Genomic DNA, 21,028 nt, shown 5'->3' with positions numbered 1-21,028 from the left:
GGTTTAAGTATACTTTCAGTGCTTTACATTCACATATTTTTCATCAAATACAGATGTCTCTGAAGGTTTCAATCATTAAAGAAAATGATGCTCAGTCCTTGTTATTTACTTAATTTGTTACTGGTACTTTTGTTAACTTTTTGATTTTACTAGTTTTCGTACAGAAAACATAAATCTTCTGGACCTTTTAAAGCAACGGCACACAGCAGGCGTATTTATTTGAATGCAGCTGCTGTCTCATCCTGTTCAAGGTACTGTCATTACGTTTCCCATTCCCATTGTACATTCTAATTCTACTTCAAAAAGAATATTTAGCTTGAAGAGATGAAATGGAGATCACCTTGATATTAAAATAAAGGAGGTCATATTCAAATTGGCTCCAGTGGCATCTGCCTGGAGTCTGAAGTTGGGTGAGTGACAGGTGCTAGATTATGACTGCAGAAACAAAGCCCAGAACTTCTCTAGGGAAGCTCTTCATTTCCTCCTTAATTAATCTGTTTACTAAATGGAGTCAGTTAATTGCAAACTAATCTAAATCGCTACCAAGACCCTGACTTGTGTGAAGGTGCTATTTCCCCTCCCCCTGTGCCTGTCCGCCACGGGTTTCAAGGATTTCAGGGCCGTGAATCGCACAGATACCACAGCCACACACCGCTCTCGGTGGCGGTTGTTCGATGTTGGTAGAAGCAGATCTTGTCCACGCTGGATGGACAGAAACCTTTGCCGTAAATGACGAACAGAATAGAAGGAGTCACCCTAAGTGGATTCACGGAGCGTTTTGGAGGCTGGGTGAGAAGCAACCCGCTGCGCTAACTGCGTCCCTTTTTTCAGACTTCAGAGACTCCTGACCTGCTCACTGGCGTGTCCCCTGCAAAGGGCGGGTGCGCGGCCGGGGCCTGGCTGGGCCTGGCAGGAAGCGCGCTGCCGCGGCCGGCCCGGGCCAGGCTGGGGAGCCCCGTCACCACCGCTCCGCGCCCGCCGGCGGCAGTGGCAAGGAGGGCGCGGCAGGTGGCGCCCGAGCCGCCCGCGCTGCCGCTCTAGCGCTCCTGTCCCCGGAAGTGCTCCCTTTGCTGCTGCTCCTCACCCGGAGGTCGGTCGCGCTCGGCGGCCGCCGTAGCGGTGCGTGTGGCGGAGCGCATCCCGGCGGCACCATGGCGGCGTCGGCGTCCTCCTCCTCGGCCCAGCCGAAAAAGATCGTGGCTCCCACCGTGTCGCAGATCAACGCGGAGTACGTGACCCAGGTAAGACTCGCGGGGATCTCTGGGCCGCGGCTCCCGCTGCTGGAGCCGGGCGCTGGCAAGGCCGCTCAGGTAGCGGCGGCGCCCGGCGTTCAGTAGCGCTTGCGGCACGTCGGTGGTAGGGAAAGAGCCTTTTGGCGTAAGGAAAGAGAGGTTTAGCGCCTGCGTTACGTAGGAAACGGTGTGTGCCCCCAGCGTTTGCTGCCTAGAGAGATTTACCAGAGCAGTACTATCGAATATATGAGATTTGTTGTTACGCGGGAAAAGTTACTGATAGTTCCATGTAGCTGAATAGTTTAAGTGGTTTCCTGCAAGTGTTCAATTTTATTGTTTCTGTGTTGGGAATGCTGCTTTCCTTCCTTTTCAACCAGAAAAGGTTGAGTAAAGCGGGTTAGGAAGCTCTTGCCACCATAGCTTAGGAGTTTTGAAGTGGTGGCTACAGCGCATACACTTAGGGTATTAGACCATTATCTATAGCCTGTAGTTCTTTGTGAAGTTCTGCAGTGGGAGAGTAATCGTGTGCAGTCTGGGGGTTGCTGTACCTGAAAGATCATGGCATATTTTTGAGAAATTTGCTAGAAGTAACTTAAGCTTTTCTAAACCCATATTATGTAGCAGCCTGTGCAGCTGGGGTTTTTACAGAGAATTACACCTCTCTTGGAAAAGGTTTAGGTATAAAACCTTACAGGGTTGAAAGCCTTGCTGTTGGAAGACATAATTTTGTTACCTGTAGTTACCGTAAGCTGAAATTAAGTGAGGTACTATTGAAATAAAATTTGGAACAGAATGTTTTATAGAGCTATTATATCAATACAACTGAAAATGTATATATTTAACTTTTTTTTTTTCTTCTGCCTGTACAGTTAGCAAATAAATACTGGGCTCCACATGTGAAGAAAAAGTTGCCTTTTGATTCAAAGGTAAATACTTCTACTGGAACTGTGTTGGGGTGTAATGAGGATCAACCATTTTCTCATGTGCCAGCCTCCCATGGTGCTTATTTTATATAAGAGTATAGCAGACTGCTTGGAAGGTCAGCAGCTGATTAACACTCTGTAATTTGTTAATGTATTTGTAGTTTATAAATTTAGGCAGTGTTATGAAGGTGTGCGGTGTGCTGTAACAATGCAGTTCTCCTGCCTGCTGTTTGTTCAGTTTATTTTGATAAAGAACTTATGAGAGTGAAAGATTTTTGAGCATCTCCTTTACAGTTAAAAAATGTTTAAGGAGGGGCTACTCTTAGAAATCAAAGAAGGAGGAAAGATGTAGGTATTACTGAACTGTATGCTTCTTTCTAAAAGCTTCTTGAGAGAGTTTTGATCAGACAACTTTACTGCTGTTCTGCTGGATATGTGTGTTTTGAATGTCAAATATTTGTCATGATGTGTTTGGTTTTTTTGTAGTATGGGGTTCTTGAATATCTGGTTTAATTCCTTTGTGAATATTTGGCTAAATTTCCGTTTCTGGTCTCAGTTAACTCGCTCTCTTTATAGTATCTGTGATAGTATTTATCTGTTATTCTAGAACTAGGATGTACATAAGTGGTTGAACTGCATCTCTGTGTCGTGTGATGTGAGAGTGAGCCTGTTGCAACAGATAATGCAGATTCTTTCACTCTTGTTGGAAAAACTAGGTTAAAATGTCTGGATGTCGTTAAATGTCAGTTAAAGGAAAGAGTGACAATAGGTGACAGAGTTGATCCAGGCTTTACTCTCAAAGACTGTTCTTTAAATTCAACACTAAGCCAAAGATTAACAATAAAAGAATTTGCATATCTGTTTAACTTTTCTATAAAAATCTCAGTGTGATGTCAATTATTCCTTCAGAATAACTCAAATGAAGGTAAGTCAGTTCTCTGTCATGTACTTATCCTCAAGTCAACTCACTTTCTTTGTGAGAATATGTCTGTGAAGCTTCTGGACTCTTCAGAGCTAAGACGTAATTGTTACAACACTTTTGATCAGATAACAGTGAGCAGCAAGTAAATAATTCAGAGTAGCTTTCAGTGCATAAGGTGTCTTAATACATTTTAATCACTTGAAGTATATAAAATTCTTAACCACTTTTTAAAAATATTCTTTCCCATAGGTTATTGAAGATGTGTATACAAAAGAAATTGTCAGGTCCAAGTAAGTACGCTAGTCACTTTCACTTGCAGACAAGCATTCCAACATTATCTGTATTGAAGTGGTTTCTAATGTCTTGTAGAATTTCAAAATGCATTAACATGTTGAAAGCAGATGAAAATTATTCCAGTGCATGTGAATCATTTAATCATTGTGGTATTTCAAAGTCTGAATGAGGCAGAAAGAAAGTTCTTGAGCTCATAAATGTGATGGTTGGACGTAATATGTTTGGTTCCTTGCTCTGGTAGTCTGCTTCTATCTAGAAGATACTCCTTCTTTTGTCACTAAGGTGCGTAAATTAAACAAAAAACACTTGAGGAGTGTGCTGCCTCTAGCTCTTTGCTTTTTCACTAATTCTTGTTACCTGGTTTGTAAAGGGCAAGTTTTATTTCAATGAAATGTGGTGTTAGATGGTGGAGACAAAGAATTCAGGATTAACTGCATTCTGTAGCTTTGTGTGCAGAAGAGTTGTAACTGTAGGTGTTTGGAGCTTTTCTGGAGAAGTTTGGGCTCTGGAGAGAATTCTCTTTATGATTCCTTTACGAAAGTAGTCTAAGAATTGCCATATAGGATCAGAATAAACTTCAATTTCCAGTCAGTGAGAAGAGATGCCATTACGAACTGATGAAATACGTAGTTGTGGTTTTTCAGAACACACTCGGCTTCTAGCAATTTGTGTCTTCAAGGCTATTGGAAGCAGTGTCTTCATATTTAAAAGATCTTGATGTTTTTTGTTTCATCGTGTTTTGGGGTTGTTTTTTTTTTATTTGTTTGGTTTTTTGATTTTTTTATTATTTTTTTTGGTTAATATGACTTTGGTTGCTTAATGAAGCTGCATTAACTTTAGCTTCCTTGGTGTTGCAACAGTTACTTCTGCATTCAAGTGCTCTTGTATGGAAATGGAGGGAGGGAAAAAGGGGGAGGGGGAAGCAGAAATAATTCCTAGATGTTTCAACAGGTTTTGTTATATAACAAAATAAGGGAAAACACAGCTGTTTTCCATGCAGCTGTGGTGTGTGTGGGAGGCTTTCTTACCTGTATTAATTGATTACTTTTTCCTTTTTAGGTTTGCTATTAGAAAGATAATGCTTCTTGAATTCAGGTAAGCTAATTGGAGTGAAATTCTAAGTTATTTTTTCATAGGAACTTGTAAAGATAAGAAGCAAATGCAGGGCAGTAAGTCAGATTGAATTAGTATCTTCATTTATTCCTACTTACTAAAGCCTTGAATGGTGTGCCTAGAAAAATGAAGTGAGGAGAGCTTAATTTAAGGAGGGGTTAATTTCATAAGCATAAGTAACATATCAGAGTATCTTGAATTTCTAGTGTAAGCGAAGCACCAAAGAAGAGAGTATGAATGCGATAGGTAAAAAAGCTTGGGTATGTAATTTAGAATGTATTATCAAGCCTGAAATCAGTACTCAGTGAAGTCAGAAGAAGTTTTTAGATTAAGTCTCTTACACCAAGGGTAAAAGTGAACTGTGCTGTAGCAGCATTGCCAACGTGCTTTTTCATTTGAAAATAAATGGAAATCTGTTTAGAAGATTCTTACAGCTACTTCAGACTTTCCTGGAAGAACTTATAAAGTATGTCTAAAATGATGTAAAATAAATATTGGCAATATTTACATATTTTAAACCACAACATTTAATGTTTTGTTGGGTCTGTTTTATTTCACAGATCTTATGAACAGATAGAATGAGGTGTTTTTTGGTTGAGATAAATTTTTTGTTTCAAAAGCCTGAAATATATAAGTAGTACCACTAACTAGAAAAGTAGGACAAACTTACGTATGTTTTTTATTTCTCCTTTAGAAAAGGTGGAAAAGAAAATAGAAGCTATGTTTGGGTTTTGACACTAACAAATGGCTTGCTGGTAGTATGAATTCTGGAATTTGTATGCCAGCAATACCATGGAGCTAGAGGTTTTTAATTCTTTTAATGAACATTCTTAATGTTACTAGCCTGTAATTTAACTGTAGTACTTTCTGGACTATAGCCCTATCTATTGACGTTTGTTCTTTAAGTCATGTTCTCTCTTTTCTTCTCCTGACTCCCCCCATCTGTCTGTCAGGCTCTCCTGTCTTCACACACATGTGATTTTTCTGTCCTTCATTCTTGCTCATGTAGGGTTTATCCTGGATTGAGGGCATAGTAGTATTTTTACTAAAATATTTTGGAGGTTTTAGAATTCCTAGGTGAAATGATATGTGGAGTTCTGTGGATTTAGGGGGACAACAGTAGTTTTCCTAGCATAAAATGCAAAGGACATGTTGCATGATGTGACGTTCTTTAGACAAGTGAAGGTTTTTTGGTTTTGTGGGGGTTTTTTTTGTTGTTGTTTTTTTGTTCTCTGTTTGGAAAATTAGTATAAATTTGTGTTATGACTTTATTGGGTTATGGACACTTGTTACATATGAAAACTTTCTGGTAAATGTATCTTCCTGATAAGAAACTCATCTGTCTCTTTGTAGCAGTTATAGAGTCTAACAAGTTTTGCTGCAGTGACGTAAATGAGAGGTTACGTTGGGAACTACTTGCAAACTATGAAGATAGGTGTAAGGAGAAGGAGGAAAAAACCTTGTGCATAGCTGCTCTTTTAAATGAGTGACAGATTATGTGGGTGGCAGCAGTTAATGAAATATTCTTTGTCTCTTCACAGCCAGTACCTTGAAAATTACCTGTGGATTAATTATTCTCCAGAGGTGTCCAGTAAGGCATATTTAATGTCAATCTGCTGTATGGTGAATGAGAAGTTTAGAGAGAATGTCCCTGCATGGGAGGTAACTGATTTCAATTACAGCTGGAATTGACTTTGATTCGCAAGTTGCAGCTTTTGCATTGTGCTTACTTATACTGACAGAAGGTAGCAAAGCTTGTAGTGTTAAAAGTAAATGGTACCTCATCTGGAATGCCACATAGTGGTGTTTTAAAGTATGTGTTCTTTTCAGAGAAAGCAATGGACAAATGAAAATTCACCAGATTCCTGCTGAAGCATGAGTCCTTTGTTCTGCTGCGTGATGCTATTACATCATCAGCAGCATTTGCTTGTTTTGGCGCTTGACAAAAGTCAGGCATTTGCAGAGCGCTTGCTCTGATACTGGAAAAAAAAGGATTCCCATAGTGTGAGGATCCTTGATCAGGAGAAGATCATTAGTCAGTTTTGTTTGTGCTGCCTGGTCAGAATAAATGAAAAAGAGAAAAACTAAGCCTTCCTTTTAGAGATATAAATGGATTTAGAGGACTTAAGCTATGTTATGTGAATGAAGAGTAAAATGATTTGTATCAATCTGACTTAAAATCACCTTCCTTTTCTATTTCTAGATATTCCAAAAAAAGCCAGAACACTTTCCCTTCTTTTTTAAATGCATACTGGAAGCATCACTGGTTGAAAATGACAGTGAATACTCTCTGCATGAACAGACAGTCCTGCTGCTTCTCCTTGATCACTGCTTCAACAGTTTGGTATATTAAAAGTAACTGTAATATTTCCAATGTGTTTATGGTATTCAATGTTAATAACAGTTTAGTTTGAGCAATCCCTCCTTATAAGACAGATGAAGCAAAATTCCTATTTAAGGAAAAGATGGTACCAGAGGGCTTTTACCCCTGATTTTGGCTCTTGCTGTATGGTTCCATATCACAGGCAGAGTTGGGGAGAAAACATTTGAAATGACAGTTGAAATGACATGAATTACAGAGAAAATTAGTTATCTCGGATAATGGGAAGAGTGTAGATGAAGTGGGAGAAGCTTGATAAGTAAAGGCTTCAGGAGAGAAGATAGCGTGAAAACAGGGAAAGCACAATAAAACAGCTTGATTCAAGAAGAAGAAATGACTGAAAAAGGAACATCAGTTCTCATTGTCTTCTGTGCTAAAAATACTTACCTGGAAGAGACCCCTGCTCAGGGATTAAGAACTGACAGAACCCATGAAAAGAACCTAAAATACAGAAGTCTTCAGCAGTTACAAGTGTTACTGAGTAGGGGCTATTGTGCACTTTCCTCTTAGGAAATTGTGGAATCTTATGCAATAATGTACTTGGTTTTGTCAGATGGTAATAAACATTGGGGTATTTTGTAAGGCACCTCAGAAAACATAAGAATTTTAAAAAATATTTTCTGTCTGTAACTTTTTAACAGGAAGTGGATTTGATCAGATCGCAGGTGCAGCAGCTCATTTCCTTACCGATGTGGATGGCTCTACAACCTGTAAGCATAACGCTGTAAACTGGCAAAGCAATCTTCTAAGCATTTATTATTCAAGTTCTGTAAAGTGACTTCTTACGAACACTGTTGTGGAAGTCTGATAATTTAAAGCTCCCTGCTTTGCTGTGCAATTACATATTTATGTACTTGGTAGAATTATCTTTCTTGTTTATTACTAATTTCAGTGTAATTATTAATGATATAATTTTTCCATAAAACTAAGCTTTGTTGCTAATAGCTTCTTTGAGCTATAATTTGTAGACAAAGGCCATGAAATCATGGGGGCTATGGAATGGAGCTGACATTTAGCCATAGCTACTCTCTAGCAGTGTTATGTTCTTGCTTTACAGTAATACTTAGATTATCTGAGACAGCTGTTTATTTTTGTTGTATATTTTTTCTTTTTAATTAAAAGACTATATTGTATTTTTATCTCCCATGAAAACAAGGATTCTTGGTGACTGAATAACATTGTAACATTTCAGAAACGACTGGAGCAAGAGCTGAAAAAGACACCAAAACTAAGAAAATTCTGGAATCTAATTAAGAAAAATGATGAGAAAATGGATGAGGGGGCAAGAACGCGGTATGTTACAGAAGCCTTTTTTCCTGATAACTCCAAAGCCCTTAATGCATTCATTGTATTTCAGCTAAAATAAATTGTTTCAGTTAAAAAATGTGGGGGTTTGTAAGAAAAAAAAACAAACAACAAAACAACAACTATGAAGATGACACATAAGGATTAATCATGTGGTCTCTATTTATTTAAAATACTGTTATAGAACTTAATATTTTATTTGATAAATGAATTTGTGATACCAAATCTTGGAGCTATAGGGCAAAAGCCACAAAAGAATGTTCATGTAGTTACTCATATTTTTTCATGACCTTTAGCAAACGTTTAGCTTTTAAGCATATAGCTTATGCAAGTATTTGACTAAATTTGTGTGTATATCACCAAAGGTAAACGTTCCAATACTTTTGTGTTACAATCTGGTAAGGTGTAGGTGGTGACATACTTTTCCTCTTTGGCTTAGTAGAAGCATGGGCTGTTAATCAGTTCTGTGCCTAAAACTGTACACTGCTAATCTGTCTGCCTGAGAGAAAGTTTATAATCTAAACATTTTATATGTGTTTCAAAGCAGCCTGCTACTGTTATATAAATTATAAAGCAGCTAACTTTGTGTTAGTGAAAGTTACATTGTACTTCTGGTCTGCATTTAAGGAGTATTAATGCTTTTGTCATGTATCTGATTTTAGAGCATATCAGGAGAGAAGATTTCTTTCAAAGCTCATCCAGAAATTCATTTCTGTGCTTAAGTCAATAGCTGTCTCAGGTAACTGTGGTTCTTATGTTGCTTTGCTGTCTGGTAATCTGTCTTGAATTCTTTCCTGTTGCTGAAGCAACTCCTCGTAGGGATACCAAGTTGAGGTTGGAGACCTTCTCTGGATAGGGTTTTAGTGAAATCCATGCCTGTCAGCATGAATTTCATGTCAAAATTAGTATTCGCATCTGCATATGCTTTAAAAATGAAATAGCAGAAAGCTGCTTTAAATCTCTTCTTCTGGTCAGTATGGACTTAATTAAAAAATATTTCTGGGTACTGATATTTTCTTTTTCTGTGCTTACAGCATTAAAACATCTCTTACATACTTAGATGCCTTGTTAAACAGGTGGTATAAATACATATAATAAGGCTTTGTTCTTACTCTTGATTTACAATAAGAACAAAAGCCTAAGTGAAGTGAAATTCTGTAAGATTTGACTGCTCTTGATTTATAAGTCATTGTGACAAGCAAAATTATATGCGTGCCTGATTTAGAAAGTAAAAGTGTTTGTAAAGGAAGGTGTTAGCCTTTTGACAAAAAAGGCGTATGCTCCAAGCACAGCACGGTTTGGGTAAAATCACTTTCTAGAGTTCTGCTTCTGCTCTTAAACTCAGCGAACTTTAGTTCTTAACTGAGCTGTAAGGGGAAATTGTGTACTGTAGCTTCCTCAGAATGTATACGTATCCCCTCTGTTTTTCCAATTATGCAAGACCCATTTTAGGAAGACTTATATGAACAGTTATTTGGAGGTTTTGAAAGTATATATTGGTTAAAGCAGACTTAATTTGTGTTTTGACATGACTCTAAAGGCTCCTCAGCAGTCACCACTGACTACCTTGAATATTGTCAAGGCCTTTTGCACACACCACGATTATGGCTTTAAAATAGGTATTTTTGGGTACGTGGAGTTAAAATTTCTTAAGAAGCTTAGTAGGCCATTGGTATCTTGTGGAAGTGTTCATTTTGTGTTTCACATTGCTGTTTTTTTTCAGAGTGGATAAAATCACTCCTGAAACTCTGGTTCCATTACTTTCTTGTATCGAAAATTTTTCTGATTTGCAGTGAAAGAAAGGATTGTTTCAGAAAGAGAAGAATGTGCCAGTTAACTTTTTAATCTTGTTAAAAGTTACATTAGTATATTACGGTATATTAGTAGCATTTGTTACATTTTTAAAGAATATTTCTAGTGCAAATGTGTAGATCAATTGCAAAAAAACCCTTTTTTTCTATGTAGGTCCTATTTCTATGGACAAAGTTCATTATTGTGAGAGATTCATTGAACTTATGCTAGATCTTGAGGTAAGTTATTGTAAGTTATTCAACCTATTTCCAGGTGTTCTAATGTTCCAAGTTTTAAATGCATAAAGTAATTGTTCCAGCCTTGTTCCAATTAGCAGGTCTTTATATTGCAGTTGTGCATATGGTTGCTTAACAGTTGTTTTTCATCTGTAAATTGGACGTTTTAGCAGTGCATCCACACTGGGAACTGACTAATAAGGTTTATAAACCTGATGAATTGTTAAGAGAGAGCTAGGATCCTGAATTGCTCAGTGAAGAGGACTTTGTTAATTGGGGTAATGGTAATAATCCTGGCGCTTGATTGTGTGACACTTCAATCTGCTAGGAATAACCCAGTATTTTTTTCAGTGTGCAACAGGTCACTTAAAAGTACCCCTTGTGTTGTAGGGCATAATCCCAGAAAGCATCACTAGTTCTGAAATGCTATCTATTTCTATTTGACTAGAATTCAGTATTTAGAAGTAACAGTTTTGGTGACCTAGGCTTGTTACAAAATAACAGTAGGCCAGGCAAGGTTTTGTAAAATTTTTAAGCAAGTGCTGAGAAAGTGGGACAATTCTAAGCTTTACTTGTACCAGAATTAAAACTAAAATACATTAATTTATAATTTGTCACATGAGTAGCAATTTCTTTAAAACAACTTGAGGTTTAGAAGACATTCTGAAATAAGACTATTTCTGAAACAGTAAGAAGATGGAATTCTAAAATGGCTTGATCTTCGACTCATACGGGCTAACCGTCCTCTGCTAAATCACTGAAGTTGCCTGTGCTTGTAGTTACAATAGAATGAATTTTTTAATTAGAGCTTGTTGTCTTATGGTGTGCTGTCCTAAGACAACGTATGTGTTTGAAGTTAAACTTTAGTCTGGCTGCAAAGTGCTTACAGGTAGTACATTTAATGTTGGTTCTCACTAGGTATTTATTTCAGGAAGGTTAGAATTCAGGCAGTTTTATGAAGCCTGTTTAAGTGACGAACAAGCAAATGAGAAATTAGCTATAAATCCAAGTCTTTTTTTTCCTTGGTAGCATGTACTGTGTTAATGGACTCTTTTACCTATGTTTTTTTTCAGCATATTACAGTTTCATATTACCATATATAGACTGCCATAAAAGTTTGGTGATTTGATACAAGTTTGAAAAGAATGAATCCATGGAAAGTTCTTAAGGTTTTCTGAGCGCATTATTTTTTGTGTGTGTTTGTTTTTATATAATTATTGTACAGGACAATTAATATTTTCTACTACATATTGTTTTGTTTTCTTTGTCTTAGTTCTAAACACCGTGTTGATACTTTCTGCCTCTCTAAATTCAGTCTGTAGATTCCATTAACAACTCACTTTTTCTTCTCCAGTTGTTGAGGTGTACTGCTGTCTGCTGTTGAACAGGTGCTATGTAGAGCATGTTCTCTGGTTTGTTTTTTTCGTTGTTGTTTTGGTTTTGGTTTTTGTTTTTTTGTTTGTTGTTTTTTTACAAAAATCTTTTATAGGTTTTCAATTAAGATTTGAAAAAATCTTAGATCTAATTTGAGTATCTTACAAAGAATAGAGATACCATACAATATTTTGAAGAAACAGTTTCACAGAATTATAGAATAGTTAGGGTTGGAAAGGACCTTTAATATCATATAGTTCCAGCCCACCTGCTATGGGCAGGGATACCTCACACTAAATCATGTCACCAAAGACTTCATCCAGCTTGGCCTTGAACACTGCCAGGGATGGAGCATTCACAGCTTTCTTGGGCAACCTGTTCTAGTGCCTCACCACCCTTGCAGTAAAGAACTTCTTCCTTATATCTAACCTAAAGTTTGTAGTTTTGAGAAAAACATGTTTAAAATGAATGAGTATAGAAAACAAATGTGTAATATTTCCGAGTTTGACATACCCTTTGTAATGCACAGTCATTAAGCAGACAGTAGCAGAATGGTTGCTTTGTTTAATTTACTTTTATTACTGGCAGGATGTAATCACACTAATGGCAAGTTTGTGCTCTGCTCCCAGTCATACAAAAAGTTGTGTTGACAGTAGCCTACCTGCATAAAATCTATCTTGCTTCTTTAATGTGAGAACCTCTTGCAGGGTATTAGGTATGTAAACAGCTGTGCAGCAGTCCATCTTGGTATGCCTTCTTGAAATGGAAAATCATGAAGAACCAGGATTTCTTGCATTTTGAAGAGCTGCTTGTATTAATGTGAGATTGTTTACCACAGGCTTTGCTTCCCACACGACGCTGGTTTAATACAGTGTTGGATGACTCCCACCTTGTTGTTCACTGTTACCTGTCCAGTCTTGCTAAAAGAGAGAAGGAGGGCCATCTCTTCTGTCAGGTGAAATGCAAAGTTGTTGAAAATTACTTTTTCATTTTGATGAAGCTCTAAATTCTTCAATTGCTTTGTTTTGTATTTTTTGAGGCATGTTTTTCTGATGGATGCTAACTAGATGTTGATTTAAATCTTTCAGACAGTAGTTCTTTCCTAACTGTACCTGTGTGTGTGACTGCTCTTAAATTTCTGGCTCCGTTTTTGAACTGTTCTTTAAAGTACGACCTAGAAAACAGTGCAGCTTCTGGCATGCTTTACCCCATATGTTGCAGAAGTTGTCACCAGTGCATTCTTCTGTCCTTCATTTTGACCTCAGATTGTTCTACCTAACAGTGCCTTTGTGTTCCACTACTGTCCTTCAGTTTACTCAGTCCATATACAGTATATTGTTTTTCTGTGGCAGGAGCTGAACATCTGTCCCATTCCCTGCATCTCAGCTGCTTTTCCTGCTGCTTGCTCTCCCCAGTCTCTGGCATTTGTTCAGTTTCTTTGAGGGTCAGTACTGATGGAACACAAAGCCAGCAGCAGATCTGAATAATTTTCTTCTCTCAAGTTAAATAATCTCACTGAAAGGTAGGATGAATTCCAGAGCTGACATCAGAGAGGGTAAGAGGGAGCAAGACCTTTCCCTTCTTTGGTAGCAGCAAGCCAGAAGTGGGGTTCAGTGTCTGAGTGAACCTCTGGCTAGATCACCTTAGTGTGATTAGTTTCAGGTCCTAGTATGTAAGAGAAACTGCATTGGTTGTGGGCAGTGCTGTAATTTCTATGGCTTGTAAATGAGATAACAAAATTATTTTGTGCATTAGCCAAATATAAAACTTAGACACAACTTCTTAGTCCATTTCTCCTAGAACTTTAAGGAGCTCTTTTTTGTAGATGGTGCCCAGATTTGTCCTTTTAAATTGTGTTTTTGTTTGTGGGAGGGCATCTCTTATTCTTAATGCACTAATTTATATGGATAATGTCTCAGCTTTTAGATATGCTTAAATTCTACACTGGCTTTGAAATCAATGATCAGACCGGAAATGCGTTGACAGAGAACGAGATGACAACAATTCACTATGACAGAATTACTTCACTACAGGTAGGTAGACAGTGAAGCACTTATGGGAGGGGAAGGATTTGGTTTTGTTGTTTTAGTCCAATTTGTGTCTGGAATAGGCATTAATTTAATATCCAAAGCAAACCCCTTATTTTTCCTGTTGAGTTACAGGAGTAATTTTAACTTGACTTTCCATACCATATTGAATACACTTAACACTTCAATACTATGTGTGTGTCTATGGCTAAATACTATGCTCCAGCAGAACCACCACTTTTGATTTGATATTGTCAAGGTGAACTGCTCCCATTAAATCCATTCAGAATGGAAAATTAAGTGCTGTAAGAACTTAACTTACGATTATACAGTAGGTGGCACTGTTTCTTCAAGATCACTACGTACATATGATGATGGCAGTAGCGGCCCCTTGTACATAACAGACAAAAATTCACATTACTTGTAGTCGTATAAAGATAGCTACACTTTTCAGAATTTCCCCTATTGATTTTAACAAAACAAAAAAAAAAAAAAAAAAAAAAGAAGCAGTCCATTTTTTTTCTTAGTTGCCTGCCCCTTATGTTTAATTTTAATGACAGAACAAGTGCTGATAGGAGAGTGTATAAAAAGGGATAGTGTCAGAAGCATGGGGGTAACAGATAGGTGGTGCTAACTAAGGAAAATGGAGATTTTCCCTGGTTTTTGTTTCTGTCCTGATAATGCCCATAGGTTGCTATGTGTTAGGAATCATAAGCTATGCTTTTTTATTAATACTTAGATTTTTATTAAATTGTGTCATTACTATGCTTACATTCTGTTTTGGGGCATGGGTCTTTTGTAGAGGGCAGCGTTTGCACATTTCCCGGAGTTATACGACTTTGCACTCTCAAATGTAGCTGCAGTGGATACTCGTGATTCACTGGTGAAGTTATTTGGACCCCTGAGGTAAGTTACCAATATGAAATTTAACATGAAACTGCAATTCTTTGTTCTCAGTAGGTTTTAATTTAACAAATTGCTAGCCTTTTGTCTTTCTCACTTCTCAGGTCTTTCTGACTTCCCATGGTGCCTTTACATCTGCTAAAATAGGGAGACGGGGAGAGTTCGTGTCCTCTAGTAGCAAAGTACTAGAATTCCAGTATAAAAAAAAATGCTTCTATTTTCCTTTTTTTATTTATGAATGTACAAAGGCCCTCACTTTGTGGAAAATAGCTAGCTGCTTAAAGTAATTGTAGCAGTAATTAACTTGCAGTAGTTAACCTCTAACTTTTTTAATTTGGCTTTTTTTACTCTGTTTTGTACAAAAACTACAACAGAAATTATAAAAGTATGCCACTGTAGTAACTGTGCTGTATTGTTATGCTGTGATTAAAAGGGTAACAGTCTGTATTTTGACAAAGGCAATGTTTGCTCCGTCTGGTTCTGCATTGCATTCAAGTACACATCTTGAAACAATAAAAAATATTCATATCTTGCTTTGTTTATTGTGTGTGAGTGGTTCAGCTTATACTTGTGCCTGAACACACTTCCCCCATGGAAGTGCTCTAGATCACTTTGTAACAATTCTAAAAATATTTTAAGTATCTCAAACTTCACTTAAAATACTAATCTGTAAGTTTTGGTCTTTGAAATGAATAGTTGGATTTTGGTGGTTTTTTTAAAGAAAAAAGAAAGCTAGGGTACTTGCTGTCCTTGGTTTTATTGCAAATGACCAATGAACCAAGCATCTGTTTTTCCTTCTGCTGTGCAGCTCAAATGTTCTTCACCAGGTGGCATCCTATCTCTGCCTGCTGCCATCCCTTCCAGAAGGGGAAGACTCAAGCTATGAAAAGGAGTTTCTGCTGGAGCTGCTGGTAAAAACATAATTAATACTGCTTGCATTTTTTCTTTTGTAAACTCAGGGCAGCTAAATCTACCAACTACACTGTGGTAAAGTACCCATTTAGGACCTTTAGCTGAACTGCCTGTGAACCACAGCAGTTTTAGTAGTAATACTAAAATGGGGTTTGAGACCATAAAAATGAAGCATTTGAAAATGCTTATTTAATAAAGGTAGTTTTCCTGAGAAACTAGGATGTGTATGTTTGGTGTAGTTGTAAAAGTATAGACAAAAACCAGAATCTCAGAACCAGTTCTAGAAAAGTTTATCTAGTAACCTGTTTGTCCCCTTTAGAAGTAAGAAGTCTTCTAAAGTATAACTAGATACTCAGTACCTATTTGATTCCTTGAACCCATTTGAAGTACCATTTTGGTACATCATGGTTGTTTGGATATTGAGTGTATAACAATATTACTGTGGGATTCTACTCTCGATATCAGTGTTAGAATGGCATAGCTGTTTTTAAAAATCTTTTTTATAGGCTTATTTTGTGGTTGTTAATTCCTTTAAAATTTGTTCACTTAATTTCCAAAGGTTTAGACATGCTGTTTATGGATGCCATATTTGTTCAGATGGCATTGTAGTATTGGATAGATTTTTTTTTTCTTTTTTCTGTCTTGAAGAGGAAATTAAGACTACTTGTTGCTGAATGAGCAGTGTAAGTTAATAGCATTAACTCTTGACCACATGCTTAATGGAAAAGCAAATAAATTTTATTTGAAGTTAATTTTCTGCTAAGCCTTGACTGAATACTTTCAGTTTGGTTGTGTCATTTTGGGTCTGCTGAGTAGCCAGATGATTGGTTGACTCCTGTACTAGGACCATTAGTTGGACTATGTGTGTGTTCATCTTCTAGTTTCACTGTTTGTATTTAGTTTTATTTTATTAAAAAAAACCCAAAGCAAAGCAAACAACCCCCCCCCAAAATAACAACAACAAAAAAAAAAACCCAAACAAAAAAACCCAGAACCAAAACAAACCTAAATGTATTAAAAGAGAGAAAACAACAAGCGACCACCAGCAGTCTTATGGATCAGTGTGCATATTTCAAAAGTAGCTTTGTGTTCCCTTTTTGACTTACAGAAGTTTAAAATGCATCCTTTCTTTAGGTTTCCCGTCATGAGAGACGAATATCTCAAATTCAGCAACTCAACCAGATGCCACTATATCCCACAGAGAAGATTATTTGGGATGAAAATATTGTACCAACTGAATATTATTCTGGAGAAGGTATGATTAGTAGTTCAGTAAATGCTGAAGAAGACAGCAGATGCTGCAAAAAAAAAAAAGTGTTTAGGTTCATTCTGTCTTTGGAACTTACATATGCAGTACTTTGGCATCTTCCAGTACCTTGGAGTGAGGTTAGCTTTTATGAGTTGTGAGTCAGGAACTCTGAGGTGAAATTATTAGCAAATTTATAGTGGAGTTTAAGAGAAATCCAAAGGCTTGTATTTACAAAGACATTTATTTGCTTCTAATCTGGATAACAGATACGGTATACCACCAGCTGTGGCACAGGTAGTTACTGTAAAGTGAGAGAGGTTGTAAACATGCAGCAGAAGAGCTGTTGTCTGTACTTTGCTTTTAAGTATGTTCACTAAACCCTTTTTTTTTTTTTTTTTTTTTTTGTTGTTGCTGGGTTTTTTTGTTGTTTGGTGTTGTGGTTTTTTTTAAGTGATGGAATTAGCACTAATTATCTTCCTCTTATTTTAAGGTAATTGTGTACCCAGTCACTGAAATGCAGTATATGCGCTCTAAATTCAGAACCTAGTGTTCTTGGTCGATGTTCTCATGATCAAGCACACTGCAGGTATTGCAAACAAGGAGTTAGGTAGTTTTAAGCTTTTCAATGAACAACACTTATTTTTGTCTAGCTACTTTTAAAAAAATGTATTAATGTGGATCATGAGAATTTTCATTAGGAATGTAAAAACTTTAATTTGGAGCATGGAGATTCCAAATAACAGCATATATCTTTAAAGACTAGTACAAAGTATGTTTCTGGTTTGAGCATCAAATATTCCATATCCTCCTTCATATAGTTTTAATTCAGAGCTATTTTTTGTGTAGGAATAAGCCTTAAATTCAGCTGCTTAGCATAAATGAGGCTTGTTTTTGTTTGTTTGTTTTTTTTTTTTATAAATTCTCTGTGAACAAATATTATTGACAAGAAGGATATTTTTTTTGAAGCATTTTGTCTGCAGACTGTTAACAAGTATTTTTCAGTTTTGCTTCTCTTAGTTTAAGTTTGCAGTTTCTCTTTTTAATCTCCACATATTCTCCAGCCCTTATTTCAAACAAGAGAGTTTGATTTTGATGGTCTTGGGTTTTTTGTCTTGCTAAAAGTAGCAAAATTATTTTAGCCCAAGAAAGATAGAAGTACTGTTTCTGTTTTCTTCTAAGAAATGAGGGAAGAAAAGTCTGTCTGATAGATTCTGTGCATCCTTAAAGAGGTCTTGCTGCAGGCCCTGCACTTTGTGCATATAACTAGTTTTACTGGACCGGGTTTGTTACTTGGTGTTGGGAAATGGGTTAAAATATTTTATCACTATAAGACTTTCTGGAATAGAAATTGCCGTGTTCTACTGCCTTTTTTCACTGCCATTGTATCTTAGTGCATGTGAAAGCTAATATGAAGTACGTATACCAGTGAAATGTTTCAGGGATAACATTGCGAGTTACCAAAGCTTGATGTTTTCGCAGGTCTTGAGCATAGACGTGAAGCTGGAGCGTTAGTCCAGTATTGTTAAATGAGTAACGTAATAATTTTTATTATGGAAAATTTGCACCTAAATCTATCCTAAAGGTGTGCAAGCTTTAGAACCTGTTTATACTCCTTGTTTAGTTAGATCTAATCTTCCCATGTTTTTCATTCTCATTAAAAAAGAAAAAATAAAAAAAAATCTTTGATCAGTAATAGAAACTTCTGAGGAAAGTTGTGTGTTAAAAACTGATTTCTTGGTTTAAAACTTTTTTCTACATTAATGGTTTTTTGTGGCTTCTAATAAGCATAAATGATTGGAGTTGGGGAATTGTTGGATAAATCATGGGTTTTATTAGTTAATGAACCTTTTTCATTTTTAATGCTGGCTTAATTGTTGCATTCCCCAAAAACTGTTAATTTGCCCTTCATTTGATTTTTATAAATTCAGTTCTGTTGTCTGAATACAGGGAAGGATTCAGTCTTTATGTAGTTCACTGCATTACTGCCAGAAGGATGAAAATTAATTTTGTGCAGGTTCATTTCAAGAAAATGTGAAAAATGTGTGTTTTTTAGAGGCCTGTATTTATAAAACGGGGTAGTACTTAGAATCACCCAGGATACCAGTTATGGTAGTTCTAGAATAACATATGTATGAATTCTTGGAACCAGTATATTAATTTATGTACTTTTTCTTCATCCATCAAATATCTCTTCCCTTCTACCCTTACCCCCTCAGGCTGTCTTGCACTTCCCAAACTGAATCTGCAGTTTCTCACTCTCCATGACTATCTGCTGAGGAACTTCAATCTTTTCCGCTTAGAGTCTACCTACGAGATCAGACAGGACATTGAAGATAGTGTCAGTAGGATGAAACCATGGTAATATTTTTAACTAATGCAAACCAGTAATTCAGCTTCAATTGCAAACAAAGTGCATCTGAAAATGGGTAATTTATATTGTGTGTATACTGAATACATAGTACAAAATGTATTTATTACGCAGGTACTACTGCATCCCTAAGGTATTGCAACCCTGTGGGATGATTTTATAGGGGTGTGTTTATATGTATCCCTGTAGATGTGTTAAGACAGTCTGTTGGATGCTAGCAACCAGTCTTTGTTGTGTTAAGGCAGATGAGTTTTCCAAAAGTACTAAGCCTTGGCTGACGTTACAAAATCTGGAACCTTACCACCAACATTTCTGGTTTATGGGAGGTGTTACTGAGTAGTCTTGAATTTGCCATCTGCCACGTTTTGATCCTCTTTAGTTTACATGGGATCATTTGGTGCCATATCTCTTATGCTCAGTACATTTTATTTTTTTTTATAATGCCAGCATAAGTTGCTTTTGTTTCTTGAAAAATAAGTCAGTTCCTGTTATGCTTCAGTTCTAAAATGCAGGAGTATGTGAATCTGCATCAGTAGCATGTAAAATGAAGACTTCTGCTTTTTGTCTTAGAACTGACTGTGAGGTAAACTGTTTCACACTTGAGAAAAAGAACTGAATCTTTTGTCAGATAATCACTTAAAATTTCTTTGTTTTCATTTTTTGTTGTTTGTTACAGGTTATCGGAATATGGAGGTGTGGTCTTTGGTGGATGGGCTAGGATGGCACAGCCCATTGTCTCTTTCACAGTGGTGGAGGTAGCAAAGCCCAATATTGGTGAAAACTGGCCCATGCGAGTACGAGCAGATGTTACCATTAATTTGAATGTCCGAGATAACATCAAAGATGAATGGGAAGGTACTTAAGTTCTTTGAAATAAAGTGATCAAAATAGGTGCCCGTCAAAATACACTTTGATGTAATCTTATTTGTAAGACCGGTTATCTTAATCAGAGATGCAGATTTGACGATCTTTACGCAGTGTTTAAAAGTTAGTTACTCAAATTCCAGGTCTAAGAAGTTTATATTTTCCTAAAATGAAGATTATATTGACAGTGTTAAAGTATTTGCATGTTCATTGGGAACAGAGTGTTTCCTATTTCAGGTTGGTGTCATTCAGTTTCTTAATGGAAAATTCTGCCCTTTACAGGGAATGTGGAAAAATAAGTTAGCATTTTAAATTAATATGCATGCTAATAATGTCATATTGGAAAGATAGTGGCGAATGTGATACCTGTCTCATATTCAAGCAGAGAGGACAGATTGTGATTAAATTCAAGCCAGTGCATTTTAGTAGCCTTCAGTGTATTTGAATGTTGTTAGGAAGTGATGATTGTACTGTTAGTACCAAATACCGTTGTTTAGAAGTGTACGCAGGTGACAGTTCTTTTGCTTGAAGAACTGAACTTTAGTTGACTGTGTTGGCAAGTGGCATAGAAGCATGTTCTTGTACTTGGATTATCAGTAAATGTCACTCCCTTTTGTTAGAGAAATCTGTTAAGAGTTCTGTGACTGCATAGTGTGATTACGGGTCACATACACAAATGCTAAAGTTGGAGCATATCATAAATAAGCAGATACAAGTTTGGGAATGTAGATTTCTATTAAAGTAGAAAACCTAGGAGAATGGCAGCAGACTTCACCATGCTAAAGGTATCTGTATAGTGGCACACCTGGCTTTTTAAATACTAGAACAGCCTCTGTGATCTCAAAAGCAGTAATGTTTTAACTTATCAAACCTAAGTGAAGAACTCATGAATCGTTTCCTGACATAACAGGGTCTTGAAACTGCTTTAGGTTGAATAATATCCTGTGTGTTATGAGAAATTATTTCTCTTGTATAAAAAATACAGCATGTTTTTACTAAATTTTGGAGGTGTCTTGCATCTGTGAGAAACTGTAGATATACTGGAGAAAAGGATTCGTGTTTATGCTGGTGATTTGGAGGAACTGCATATTAAAAGTAGGGTGTAGTTCACCGTGATGAATATTAAGATAATAAA

At 36.7% G+C, this 21,028-nt stretch overlaps 1 protein-coding gene across 1 annotated transcript in view; it reads left to right on the top strand.

The window, feature by feature from the left end:
• The first annotated feature begins 1,071 nt into the window (after window positions 1-1,071).
• Window positions 1,072-21,028, top strand: part of AQR (aquarius intron-binding spliceosomal factor) — a 51,328-nt gene continuing 31,371 nt past the window's right edge. Inside the window, exons 1-17 of the mRNA XM_065686537.1 lie at window positions 1,072-1,241; window positions 2,102-2,158; window positions 3,327-3,367; window positions 4,431-4,466; window positions 6,026-6,146; window positions 6,688-6,828; window positions 7,506-7,574; window positions 8,057-8,157; window positions 8,832-8,908; window positions 10,135-10,199; window positions 12,409-12,525; window positions 13,490-13,603; window positions 14,400-14,503; window positions 15,309-15,411; window positions 16,547-16,667; window positions 18,878-19,019; window positions 19,706-19,884. Of these exons, the coding sequence (XP_065542609.1) occupies window positions 1,152-1,241; window positions 2,102-2,158; window positions 3,327-3,367; window positions 4,431-4,466; window positions 6,026-6,146; window positions 6,688-6,828; window positions 7,506-7,574; window positions 8,057-8,157; window positions 8,832-8,908; window positions 10,135-10,199; window positions 12,409-12,525; window positions 13,490-13,603; window positions 14,400-14,503; window positions 15,309-15,411; window positions 16,547-16,667; window positions 18,878-19,019; window positions 19,706-19,884 (1,678 nt within the window). The 5' untranslated portion in view covers window positions 1,072-1,151. The remainder of the gene's footprint in view (window positions 1,242-2,101; window positions 2,159-3,326; window positions 3,368-4,430; window positions 4,467-6,025; window positions 6,147-6,687; window positions 6,829-7,505; window positions 7,575-8,056; window positions 8,158-8,831; window positions 8,909-10,134; window positions 10,200-12,408; window positions 12,526-13,489; window positions 13,604-14,399; window positions 14,504-15,308; window positions 15,412-16,546; window positions 16,668-18,877; window positions 19,020-19,705; window positions 19,885-21,028) is intronic.

Source organism: Lathamus discolor, chromosome 6, assembly GCF_037157495.1.
Source record: "Lathamus discolor isolate bLatDis1 chromosome 6, bLatDis1.hap1, whole genome shotgun sequence".
NCBI classification, from domain to species: domain Eukaryota; kingdom Metazoa; phylum Chordata; class Aves; order Psittaciformes; family Psittacidae; genus Lathamus; species Lathamus discolor.
This window is presented reverse-complemented; position numbering and strand designations above follow the sequence as displayed.